This window comes from Poeciliopsis prolifica, unplaced genomic scaffold (assembly GCF_027474105.1).
Source record: "Poeciliopsis prolifica strain line A6 unplaced genomic scaffold, Auburn_PproV2 SCAFFOLD053, whole genome shotgun sequence".
NCBI lineage: Eukaryota > Metazoa > Chordata > Actinopteri > Cyprinodontiformes > Poeciliidae > Poeciliopsis > Poeciliopsis prolifica.
In genome coordinates, this window is record NW_026562428.1 from 396,190 (window position 1) to 409,756 (window position 13,567).

The window sequence follows — 13,567 nt, forward strand, 5'->3', positions numbered from 1 at the left end:
GTACAAATTTAGTACAAATCATTGATTTTATAGAAAATTATTACCTGTTTTTGGTCATTGAAATCATTATACAAACATTTAAAGGGTTAATTATTTGTTCTGTACTGTATAATAATTCCCCACATGCAAACACTAAATTTCCTGTTAAATCTCCTGTTTCTCTCTGCAGCTCCATCAGCCCCTTCCACATCCCACTGACTCTTTAGGGAGATTTTCAGACAGATGATCATAATAAATATGGCAGCAGTGCTAATGGAGTTCCTGTGCTCACTGATTTTTATCTTCCAGGTCTTGTTGCTGAGGGAGAAAAGCCACAGAAGCAAACAGGAGGACTTGTTGTAACCAAGGACCTAATGGGTAACACATTCACTGCACTATGTCTGTCTGTTTGCTCTTGTTGAAAAGAGCAAACAGTTCATATATGAAAAAATAAGTTTGTGTGTCAGATATATTTATGGATTCTTGATTTGTGTCTCTAAAGTACTCAGGCTTAGACTTGTCTTAGTCAAAGCACCAAGGCAGTGGAGGCTCCCCTCTATCAACACACACTTTAGTTTGTTTTATCCATTTACAATTAGACATGAACATGTCCCATGTTGATGTAAATAGAAAATTTAGAAAAAATAGGAATAGTTGGAAATAAACTCCTTCAAAAAGTAGGTTATCCCATTTGAAAGGGAACACCCTGATTTACAGTGCTAGTCAGAACTTGACATCCACTTTGTAGAACTTTGTACATCCAATATCTTCAATTTTAGTATTCCAGCGATGCGTTTGAACCATTGTTTTTTCCAGAGTATACAGTATACTCTGGAATTGCCCCTAATTCCAAAAGTCAATTTGTAATAATCATCCATCCTTATAGATACCATACCTTGTTAGAATATTATATTTCATTACTTTCATAAAATTAATTTACCTACTCTAGTTATTTGAGACAGGTTTGTTTCATAAACAGAAATGCAATGTTTCATTTGTTTAGTTCTGACTTGTTTTTATTTCTTTTTTTATTTTGAAATCAATAATCCTCTCAAATTATTCACTTTTGATTAAACCTTATTTTACCTGGATAAAAGCACATTTAGTCCTGACCAAGAAGCAGCAACAAATACAACACAGACAAATCAGTTAAATGAAAATATCAAGCTACTAGAAGCATGTACATGTTTGTACAGAATGGGCCTCAGGAACTTTTACTTCTTAATTAATCACATTATAAATCAAAACTAATTTAAGGGGGGTCGGGATAAGGATCAGTTCCTCCAAGTCCGAGACCATGGTCTTGAGTCAGAAAAGGGTAGAGTGCCTTCTCCGGGTCGAGGGAGATGTCCTGCCCCAAGTGGAAGAGTTTAAGTGTCTCGGGATCTTGTTCACAAATGAGAGAAGAAGCCGTGAAGCGGCGCTGTACCGGTCCGTCGTGGTGAAGAGAGAGCTGAGTCAAAAAGCGAAGCTCTCGATTTACCGGTCAATCTACGTTCCTACCCTCATCTATGGTCATGAGCTTTGGGTAATGACCGAAAGAACGAGATCGCGGATACAAGCGACTGAAATGGGTTTTCTCCATAGGGTGGCTGGGCTCTCCCTTAGAGATAGGTGAGAAGCTTGGTCATCCGGGAGGGACTCAGAGTAGAGCCGCTGCTCCTCCACATCGAGAGGAGCCAGGTGAGGTGGCTTGGGCATCTGGTCAGGATGCCTCTTGGACGCCTCACTGGCGAGGTGTTTTGGGCACATCCCACCGGGAGGAGGTCCCGGGGAAGACCCAGGACACGCTGGAGGGACTACGTCTCTCGGCTGGCTTGGGAACGCCTCGGAATTCCCCCGGCTGGATTGATTGATTGATTGATTGATTGATTGATTGATTGATTGATTGATTGATTGATTGATTGATTGAATGAGGGACGTGCTGTGGTGGCGCAGGAGGTTATCACGCCCTACGTTTGGAGGTCTTAGTCCTCATTGTGGGTTTGACTCCCGATCCCGGCGACCTTTGCCGCATGTCTTCCTCCCTCTCCTCGCCTTCCTTCCTCTCTGCCTACTGTCAAAAATACGAGCCTCTAGCGCCGCAAAATAAATAAATAAAAAATAATAATTAATTTTAATATTATTTTTGAAGGGCAATTTTGTTTATAGAGATGTCATAATCCATGTTTAATGCTTCATGTTGTGTGTAGTTTTTATTTTCATTTTATTTATTGTTTTTGGTTGTATTTTATTTTGAATGTTTAAAATAACTTCCAATTCCTGTCTGGAATCTACTAATTCCACTTTGAGATGGAGAACTTTCATTATTGCGCCACTATCAATATATTTACTTGAAAGTGATATCAAAACAACAATATTATTGTTTATCACAACATTTACTGTGACAATTTATTTGAAGGTTCCATGTTCAACTGTTTACCTTAATGTTCACCAAAGAGACAGGTTCTGTGTCCTATTTAGGACGCAGAACCTGTTTCTTCGCAGATTCAGTGGGATTGATTCACTGAATCTGTGATTCAACCCCAGAACAAAAGCTAAAAATCTTATAAAGATAAACATGAAAGGCTACACAGGGAGGAAGAAGAAATTACTCTAAAAGAAGCATTAATAGCCAGATTACAGTTTGCAAATGCTTATTCATAAACATAGACTTGTCCAGTGGTCTAATGAAACTGGATCTAAGGCCCATTGCTGTAGATGTTAGAACATTTCCTAACTGTAAAGGAAATGTTTTGTTCAGGAGGGAACTTAATAAAATAGGTGGTGACCCACCTGCCAGATTCTCCTTGTGTGCATACATAAAATAAGTCAGTAAATCTTGAAATTAGCTTTAGATTCATCTGTTTGCTTGTTCATGTTCTCATTATCAAAGGTGCTGTCAGTGTGGCCTAGAATGGGAGCAGTTCAAAGAACTCCATCAAAACCTGATATCCTGAAGACATGACTCGGCTTCTGACAGAAAATGTCTTAATTAAACTTGTGAAAATGGTCGCCATCTTTTCCTTCTCATTTTATTCATGCTGGTCTTATTTGTGCACAGGGAAGCACCCGGTTTCTGCTCTCATTGAGTTGTGCAACAAGAAGCGGATCGCGCAGCCAGAATTTGTCATGGTTCACCACAGCGGACCAGACCACCGCAAGAGTTTCCTTTTCAAGGTTGGTTTGTCTGAAAAACAGACCCACTCAATAAATGTGAATATTATTGAAAAGCTGATTTATTTTAGGAACATTTTCACTAAGTGACATACATTATAAAGATTAATTACACAGATGGCTTTTATTTCTGTTAAATATGATGATTTTCCACTTTACATTTAAAAGTAGATTATTACTTTCGACCAATAAAAATTGTGTTTAAAAACAAAAATGTGTGCTACATGAAAAATGTTTTATACTTGCTTAAAGGTTGTTTTTAATGAAACAACATGTTGCTTTGATTCCTCCCAGCATGATGAACATATTTGGTTCATCATGCTGTAAAATTTCACTGTGCCTGGAAAATACATAGTACTGCCCCTTCAAGCAAAAATACTTTTGTAATTTCAATTTGTACAATTTTATGATTCATGGAAATGCAGCTAGTGTCATAAATGTTCTCATATATTTTTGAATAAATCTATCATTCTGTGTTTACATCTTCCTGGCTTTCTTGTTTTCACTGTCTGTAATTAAAAGCATAAATCAACTGAATCCATAACTCCTGTGTTATTAAAGCCGTCCATATGCTGTGTTGCTGCAGGTCACTGTGAACGGGGTGGACTATCAGCCGCAAACTGCCAGTCCCAATAAGAAACACGCCAAGGCCATGGCAGCCACCGTCGCCCTGCAGGCTCTCGGAGAGGTACGGCCTCGTCTTCTCTTCCACCTGGGTCTAAATAACACAATACGCTTGTTGTTGTAACTTTACTTCCCAGTAAGAGAGCCTTTAAACAGATGCTGTTATTTTCTCATGGCCTTTAACTTGTTAAAAATGCTTCAGCTTTTCTCTCTCATCAGTTGTTTATTTCAACTCTTTGCTGTGTAGGCGGGAGTATCAGATCACGGTATAGCTGAGATAATTTTTGATTCTGCTGAATACAATTATCATGTTTAGATTGACCACAGATATACAAGCTTACATTAATCCATTATGTTAAGACCTATAGACATCACAGCTGTCCAACACAATCATCAACACCCTCCACAAGGAGGGAAGGGCACAAAGCATCTGCTTTAGGAGATAGCAATGTATAAGTTCAGTTGAAGGAAAATTTATTGTAGAACCGCAGAACTGAAGACTATGAAGCAAAGAATGTAATGTTTATTTAAAGCATTAACACAAGTAGTATTTTTCCCCTTGATAAAAAAGTTGTTCTGAATATGTCAGGAAATACAGAAGATCCTTCCTGTCCACAACATCATCATCCATAGCAATTCTTTGAAGATACTCTGATGATATGAGTTACAATAATATTTAATTTCCCTTTGGGATAAACAATGTATTTTTAATCTAATTGAATGTATTGAAAATGGGCCTAGATGATGGTAGTAAATATTTCTGAAAATAAAATAAAAATCATATATCTACATAAAAAAAAAAAATTCCCTTCTCACCCACCGCGGGTGGTTCTTATCCTCTGAGCTCGGGTCCTCTACCAGAGGCCTGGGAGCTTGAGGGTTCTGCGCAGTATCTTGGCTGTGCCAAGGACTGCACATTTCTGGACTGAGATGTCTGATGTTGTTCCTGGGATCTGTTGTAGCCACTGCTCCAGTTTGGGGGTTACTGCCCCGAGGGCCCCGATGAACCACAGGCACCACTGTGGTCTTCACCTTCCAGGCCCTCTCCAGTTCCTCCCTGAGGCCCTGGTATTTCTCTAGTTTCTCGTGCTCCTTTTTCCTGATGTTGCAATCACTTGGTATTGCTACATCTACCACAACGGCTTTCCTCTGATGTTTATCCACTACGACAATGTCTGGTTGGTTCGCCATTACCATTTTGTCTGTCTGGATCTGGAAGTCCCACAGGATCTTAGCTCTGGCGTTCTCCACCACCTTTGGGGGTGTTTCCCACTTTGATCTCGGGGGTTCCAGTCCATATTCTGCACAGATGTTTCTGTACACTGCTGCTTGCCACTTGGTCGTCCTCCATGTACGCTTTCCCTGCCAGTATCTTGCACCCTGCTGTGATGTGCTGGACTGTCTCAGGGGCCTCCTTGCACAACCTACACCTTGGGTCTTGTCTGGTGTGGTAGATCTGGGCCTCTATTGCTCTGGTGTTTAGGGCCTGTTCCTGGGCGGCCAGGATGAGGGCCTCTGTGCTGTCCTTGAGTCCAGCTTTTTCCAGCCATTGGTAGGATTTACTGATATCAGCCACTTGGGTTATTTGCTGGTGGTACATCCCATGTAGGGGTTTGTCCTCCCATGATGGTATCTCTGGCACCTCAACCTCCGTTCCCTGTTGTCTGAGACATTCACTGAGCACATTGTCTGTTGAGGCTTTGTCCCTGATGTATTTATGGATCTTAGTTGTTTCGTCCTGGACAGTGGTTCTCACACTCACTAGTCCTCTGCCTCCTTCCTTGCGGCTCGTGTACAGTCTCAAGGTGCTGGATTTGGGATGGAACCCTCCATGCATTGTTAGTAGCTTTCTGGTCTTAATATCTGTGGCTTTATCTCCTCCTTTGGCCAGCTAATTATTCCAGCAGGGTATCTGATTACTGGCAAGGCATAGCTGTTTATCGCACGGATTTTGTTCTTGCCATTGAGCTGGCTTCTCAGGACTTGCCTTATTCGTTGGAGGTATTTAGCTGTGGCTCCTTTCCTTGTGACCTCATCGAGGTTGCCATTTGCTTGTGGTATACTTAGGTACTTGTAACTGTCCTCTATGTCTGCTATTGTTCCTTCTGGGAGTGAGACCCCTTCTGTGTGGATGACCTTCCCCCTCTTTGTGACCAGCCGACCACATTTCTCTAGTCCGAATGACATCCCAATGTCAGTGCTGTAGATCCTGGTGGTGTGGATCAGTGAGTCGATGTCTCGCTCACTCTTGGCATACAGCTTGATGTCATCCATGTAGAGTAGGTGACTGATATTGGCCCCATTTTTGAGTCTGTATCCGTAGCCAGTCTTGTTGATAACTTGGCTGAGGGGGTTCAGGCCTATGCAGAACAGTAGCGGGGACAGAGCATCTCCTTGGTATATGCCACATTTGATGGACACTTGTGCAAGTGGTTTGCAGTTGGCTTCAAGGGTGGTTTTCCACAGCCTCATCGAGTTTGCAATGAAGGCTCTCAGAATCCTGTTGATGTTATACATCTCTAAGCATTCAATGATCCAAGTATGCGGCATTGAGTCATAGGCTTTCTTGTAATCAATCCAAGCCATGCACAGGTTGGTGTGTCGGGTTTTGCAGTCTCGGGCAACTGTGCGGTCTACGAGGAGTTGGTGTTTGGCTCCTCTGGTATTTACACCGATACCCTTCTGTGCCGTGCTCATGTGTTTATCCATGTGTTTGCTTATCTTGGCCGCTATGATGCCTGACATGAGCTTCCAGGTTGTGGAGAGGCAGGTTATTGGTCGGTAGTTGGGTGGGACTGGACCCTTTGATGGATCCTTCTGGATTAGGATTGTCCGCCCTTCAGTTAACCATTCAGGGTGAGTCCCACTTTGTAGCAGCTGGTTCATTTGGGCTGCCATTCGCTCATGGAGAGCAGTGAGTTTCTTTAGCCAGTAGGCATGGATCATGTCAGGCCCTGGTGCTGTCCAGTTTTTCATACCTGAGACTTTTCTTGGACATCTGTCACAGTGATGGTTACCGGGGCTTGCTCAGGGAGGTTGCTGTGGTCCTCTCGTAGAGAGACCAGCCACTGTGCATTGCTGTTGTGGGACGCCTCCCTTTCCCATATGCCTTTCCAGTATTGTTCCGTCTCCAGCCTTGGTGGGTTGCTCTGTTGTTATTGTTACCCTGCCATTGAGAGTACACTTTAGCTGGTTGAGTGGAGAAGAGCCGGTTAATCCTTCTGGATTCATTCTCCCTTGTGTATCTCTTTAGGCGGCTGGACAAGGCTTGGAGCCTCTGTTTGGCAGTTTCAAGTGCTTCAGGTATGGGCATCTGCCTACTTTCTGGGTACTGGTCTTTTCATTGCACCCTTGTGGAGCTCTGACAGTTGGCTCACTTCCCTCCTTGTTACCTTGATTTTAGCCTCTAACCGTCTTTTCCATGGTGGGTATTGGGTCTCATGGTTGCTCTTATAGCCAAGTATCTCAAGGATCACTGATGCTGAGTTGTAGATCAGCTCATTGGTTTCTGTTATGGTGTTGGTAGGGATCGTTCTCAATGCTGCATTCACATTCTCAATGAGACTTTCAGATGGTACTTCACTCAGCCGTTGTAATTGGCGCCGGGGAGGCCTGGTTGTCATTCGGGTCATGATTCTCTCTCTCAGGTCAGCAGCTGTCTCGTTCAGCTCTGTTTCGCTCATTGGGGCCGTGTATCCCCTCACTGGGTGGGGACTTGTAGTTAAGTCCCCACAGTCCTGACATCCGGGTTCCTCCTTTTGCCGTAGCATTTGTGTTGTATCTCGTCAATCTCAAGTTGTGATAGCAGTTGCCGTTTGCGGATGTTGGAACACTGAGCTACTAGTTGTTTAGCGCTTAGTGTTGACTGGGGATGTCGAAGTAACCATTCCTTCCCCAGTCTTTGCATGTAACCCCTCTGACTAGGGTTACTTGAGTAGTAGCATTCCAACAGATCCACATTTTCATCTCTCGCCCATTTCCGTCTTGTTCCAGTAGCCCATTTGTCATCAAGGTGCTCTGGTTCCCCAACACCTGACGCAGACCTTGTTTGGCCGGGCGACGTCTGAGCCGGCATGTTATGCAACTTAGTATCTCTCATGGTATGAGGTAGGCAGTAGCTTGAAGGGTCTTGCCTAAGGACCCAGACTGGATTCGAACCCTGCCCTCTCGGGTGATATACTGATGCCTTATGTATTGAGCTATCCAGTCAGCATTTTTAGCTGTGTGTGTATATATATATATATATATATATATATATATATATATATATATATATATATATATATATATATATATATATATATATATACACACACACAGCTAAAAATGCCATGTCTGTTCCTCAGATTGCAGCGTTGCTTTTTCTTTTGCACTTCTAAAGGTGTTCTTCATTTTTTATTGAGTTTATACTCACATTCTTTCCTGTGATGTAGAATGCTCGCAGGTCATTAAATGAAAATATTGGGAAAATTATCCAAGGAAAGAAGTGGAGGTAGATTTTGAGTTGGTTTTATACTTTGATGAAATGACAGAGTCTGACTTAATATGCCAGCTTATAGATCAGCCATATAGAATCACTAATGCCTCCATTATCACTGACCCATTAGTTATCAGTCATGCAATACCCATTAGTCCATTAGTGAGTTGCCACAAGAGATGAAATAGTTTGACCCTTTCTTTGTAAAGATTGAAGGAAAGTAAACGTCTACCAGATGAAATAACCTAGAATCACATTTTCTAATTCCTGGTATTTATTTATCAAGACGTTTTGAACGTTCTGAAATGAGTGAAATTCAACCTCAGAGCAAGAAAAGCAGTCATTGTATTTTAAACAGCTTGATGTCTGAACTTTTGATTCTTTTCTGTTGTAGATTAGCTGCTGCATTTGGAATGATGGCCTCACATTAGAATTTTGGGCAACATTGATATCTCATGGCCAACTACAGAGCGACTGGGATTCTGTCTCACCGCTATACCTGATAGTGTCATTTCTGCTGTGGTCTCTTCTGTTCAAGAAGTCTTGTCTTCCAGTCAAGAAGTTTTGTCTTCTTGATTGGAAGAAGTCCAAACTACAAACAGAACCGCTTGTGGTTTTCCATAGCTACCAAATTTGTATAAAGTCTGACTAAAAATTGCTTTTCAAGAGATTCTTCAACCTGAACTTTGACTGGTGCGCTGTTTGTCATAAAATAGATAACTTAAACACATTTTAAAATTTTTGAACATTTTGAATTGATTCAGAATTCCCAATACTAGGAATTGTGTTATTCTACGGAATCGTTTTTTTTTTCTCCACCTCTTCACTCTATTTTCTCTATATTGAGACCCTGGAGTGTAAAAGAAGAAATACAAGAAATGGGACTGTTGCTGCTGTCTGCAAATTGACCCTACTGACCCTCATTGAGGTTAACATGTCAGGTGGAAGATTGTTTCCTTTTAAAATGCTCCTTTTTATGTGAGCTCACAGCCTGAAGAGGAAACCCTGGCTTGGAAAGAAAGATCCTGACGTATATGGTTGGAGCCATTATTTCTGTCTGGCCCTCGGGGATTTGGATGCAGCTTTGGAGTATTTTAACATGGAGAATGGAGGGTGTTGCATGTTCCAGGGGTCAGTCAGTCCGTCGATGCATTACAGGCAGTGGAGATGCTGTGTACTTGAAATGTAGTTTTGATTTTTTTTTTTAAATAAGTTAAAAAGCTCCGGGTTTGCGTGACTTTCATCGGCAGAGATGTGCTGACACATGTTTCCATCAGTAAAGAGCATCAGCCTCAGACGCAGCAGCAGTTTATTGAAGGTCGTATTTGGAAGCATTTTATAAGGTCGCTTCCTGATATCCAATATTCCGGACATTTGGCTGCTCTTAAATAAAATTTGGTGCAGCCATCCAAGATTTCACAAAGGTTAGCACTAGTGTCTCAAGGTGTACAAAGCTGATCTCTTTTTGACGCCTGCCCATAGCAGAGCAGTGACTGACTAACTGATTTAACCCAATCACTGTTAATGATAGGGTTAGTTTGGACATTTAAAATGAAGCTTACTGAAAATTTCAAAATAAAAGTTGATTGATTGATTAGCATTTCACTGCCCCCCACTAGTACACTGCCATAGGCAGTGCAATAAGATTATCTGCATGATCTTTTTCTCTCAGATTAGGGCTCTGCCTTGCGCAGCAAACGGTTTTCCGATACGTATTACGGCTCCCGAACGGAGGAGTTCGGACTACTTTTTTTAGTCAAAACTGGCTGCTGTCTGACTCACAGCTGGCAGAGGATCCATTACCATAGCAACGGAACACAGCAGGGCAGAGAAGCTGATTAGGACTAAAAAAACGCATCACTGAAGTGCACAGCAAGGCAGAAGATTAGCATTGGCCTTTTAACCTTAAATAAGCTTTTAGCTATATTTCCTGCTTGTTAGCAATTTTTAGTATACTGAATGAGTAAGTCATTACAGACAACATCCTAGAGATGCTCCACGTGTTACTGACAGTTTTCACGCTAACATTAGCATTTTGGCTAATTTTGGCTTATACACTTCTAACGTACTGAATGGTGCAAGTTCATGTTAATCAACATGAGTGTGACTCGCCACAAGCATGTTACGTTGCAGCTTTCTTTAGCATTGATGTTAATTTTAGCATCAGAACGCTGGATCCAAACTGACGGGCACACTTTGGCAGGCTTCGTTTAAATTTCTTCAGAAATTTTCAAATTTTTAATTAAAGTATAAACCAGAGATGAGGTTTTTCAGTCACACCTTTTGTAGATGAAATATGAAAATGATCAAATCTTAAATATGGTTTTGTTTGTCTAATATTTTCTAAAATTTTTGTAGTAAACTATTTCCTTTTTTTTTTTTGTTCCTTATTGAAAGACCAGCTGACTTTTAAGAAATATAAGGTCAATCAGTCACGTCCATCTTCCCAGCTAATATAGCTTCTAGACCCGTAAAGGAACCTTATTTTGTGTGAAATTCAACTATAAACAAGTCTTCAAATGATGTTTTAATGTTGGGTTTAAAATAAAATCTATGTTAAGCTGTCTAATGACATTGCAGTGTCATTAGACAGCGTAGACCACAAGTTGTCTACATGTACATCCATCTGAGACTAAATTTAAATAAAAAAATCAGATATATTTTGTAGCCTCTCATTAGATTGTTATGGATAGATAGCTCCCCACACAGTGAACTTTCCAATCAGCTTCCTTAAATCACTGCTGCTGCTGCCCCGACAAATTGCTGCAACAGAAATTCTTTCAACCGCAAACTTCTTGAAGATTCGTAGCATCTTGCTGCACACATGGCAAGGTAGAAGTGAGAGCATTCTTCAACGCTGTGGCTGCTGTAAGCCTCTTTGAAAACTTCTAATTATTCACACATTTGTATGCAAAGCTATTCACAATAAGTTCTAGGCAGACTGGAGTCTCCTTGGAAAACTCCCGTGCCACAGATGTGATGGAAATAGTAGGAGTCATGCCAATAACAGCAAATATTTTTGCTTAGTGTGGATGATAGGGACATGGCCTATTGTTCTTCCAAGCAGGTTCATCTCAGTAGATTAGAATAGCATGAAAAGGTTCATTCATTTTAGTAATTCAATTTAAAAAGTTCAGCTTATTAAAGCAATTAATTCCCCAGAGTGATATATTAAATATGCCAAGTTTTCAGAATATTAAAATATTACATGAGGCCAATAAAACACCATGGATAGTTTTGCTGTTAGAGTGAAGGACTGTAGAGTTGACTTTAACTTGGGGGGGTAAACCTCAAACATTGAGGACCAGCTTTGGACACCACTGCAAGATGTTACTTTGGTGATCCTTCCACTGAACTTTCCACTTGTATGCTAGGATACAGTAACGGTAACACCAACCTTCTATGCCAAATTGTGGAAGTTATTACTAGCTAAGTTTGCATTACAAATGTGTGCAGCACTTTAATATTCCGCTAATGCTGAAAAAATGAAATTTTGCAATAAGCTTGTTCACGTCATTAAAAAACATGCTGGACCATCACCCTCCTACCACTTCCTGTCGTATTCTTTTTCTTCTTAGTAACATTCAGTTGTTGATCATGACTCATGGGATGAGAAAAAGTTTTTCCATTGTTCTGCGAAATACACCAATTTTGATAAAATGGAAAAACCAACTCAAACTTTTTGTTTTTTAAATATGGCATGTTTCCATTAAGCAAACTTTGTTTTATAATTCCAATTTACATAATTTTATAGTCAATGGAAACGCAGCTACTGACAGCTGAGAAGTTGTAATGTCAGCAGTCTTCCTTCTGTTATTTACCAAGCCTGGGGAGGGGGATAAGAGTAAATTTCCACCAGAAAACTCAGAAATGTTTAGATAAGTCTCAGAAACAAGGACATTTCTGAGGACCGTATTTTCCAGTCTATAAGTCTGTTTTTTTTTTCATAGTTTGGCCGGGGGTGCGACTTATACTCCAGAGCGACTTATGTGTGAAATTATCAACACATTATTACATCATATCACATGTTATTTTCACGCTAAACTGCAAGGCCTGTGTTGATAATGTGTGTGGCAAGAAGCAACCTCTGGAGTTAGCGGAGTTGTTTACAAGCGACACCGAAGATGAGACACGGATGGTTTGGTAAACTTGTTAGCATGTTATTTATGCTATAGTTATCTGAATAACTTTTAATATGTTATGTTACCAGGCATGTTCTCAGTTCATTGTTTATGCGTTATGTAACGTTAGCATTCTGTGCAATTATTCAGCCTGTTGTTGGCTCTATTCTATTTTTATTTTAAATTGCCTTTCAAGGTGACATGTCGGTTCTTGGTGTTGGATTTTATCAAATAAATTTCACCCAAACTGCGACTTATGCTCCATGTCTTTTTCTTGCTTTATTATGCATTTTATGGGTGGTGTGACTTATACTCCGAAGCAACTTATAGTCCAGAAAATACGTTACATAACAGGATCATTAGACGGCTAACGCTACTCAGGGTCGTGTTAAAGACACATTAGATGTATCAGTGAACATCTTGTTTAAGATATGTTTCTATGTTTTTTCTGGCAGGTTCCTGCAGACGGACCTGGACTCTACACTGGCCCTGTCTTCACCGCTGCCTCCACCGGCCCTCTTTTCTCCACATAGACATTCAAACATAGCTTTTATTTTCCCACTGCAAACATTTCAGCTTGTGACAGGAAGGTACAGGATGTATTCCAGCTAAAACGGCTTCCTGCTTTTGTTCAGGATGCCTCACTGTCACGGGAGACCCGGTGCACAACATAGAACCGAACCAGTCAGTAAATCCAGTTGTGGTGTTTCTTTCTGGTACCTAAATATTCTGTTCTTCACTGTTGTAGCTGGTAGATAGTGAGCTCTCATTTGCCATCTAGGTGGATTTAAACCCCTTTTAACATGCTTGGATGTATTACACAGAGATTGTGTAAAATATGCATGACTGTACCTTTGTAAGTTATGTAAATATGTATAGTGAGTGTAATGTATAGCATCTGTTTTAATCTTTTATTAGCTGAAACTAAGTAAAGACTTCTAGCAGTAAATGGAAGGCCTTGGTTCTGTTTGTCCTCTTGTTGTAGTTTTCCCTCTGACTAAATGTTTCACACAAGGCTGTTCAAGTTGGAATAAAGCCTTCTAACATATGCAAACTGAAATAAAGATTCTATTTATGTAACATGACTAAATAGCCTACAATGCCTGGGGTTTTGTGAGTGTTTTCACTGGAAATGTCACACAGCTTTATTTGTTGTTGAAGTCTCAAAAACTATCAGAGGTTCAGGTGGCATGGCACACTTTCCACCCTA

The 13,567-nt window shown here is 40.7% G+C and overlaps 1 protein-coding gene across 3 annotated transcripts in view; it reads left to right on the plus strand.

Moving 5' to 3' along the window:
* LOC129378755 (protein SON) overlaps nt 1-13,459 on the plus strand; it is a 31,204-nt gene extending 17,745 nt beyond the window's left edge. For all 3 annotated transcript variants that reach the window (XM_055059236.1, XM_055059238.1, XM_055059237.1), the window contains exons 17-20: nt 289-357; nt 3,023-3,138; nt 3,722-3,823; nt 12,813-13,459. In XM_055059236.1, the coding sequence (XP_054915211.1) occupies nt 289-357; nt 3,023-3,138; nt 3,722-3,823; nt 12,813-12,890 (365 nt within the window). In that variant the 3' untranslated portion in view covers nt 12,891-13,459. The remainder of the gene's footprint in view (nt 1-288; nt 358-3,022; nt 3,139-3,721; nt 3,824-12,812) is intronic.
* Nucleotides 13,460-13,567: the final 108 nt, after the last annotated feature.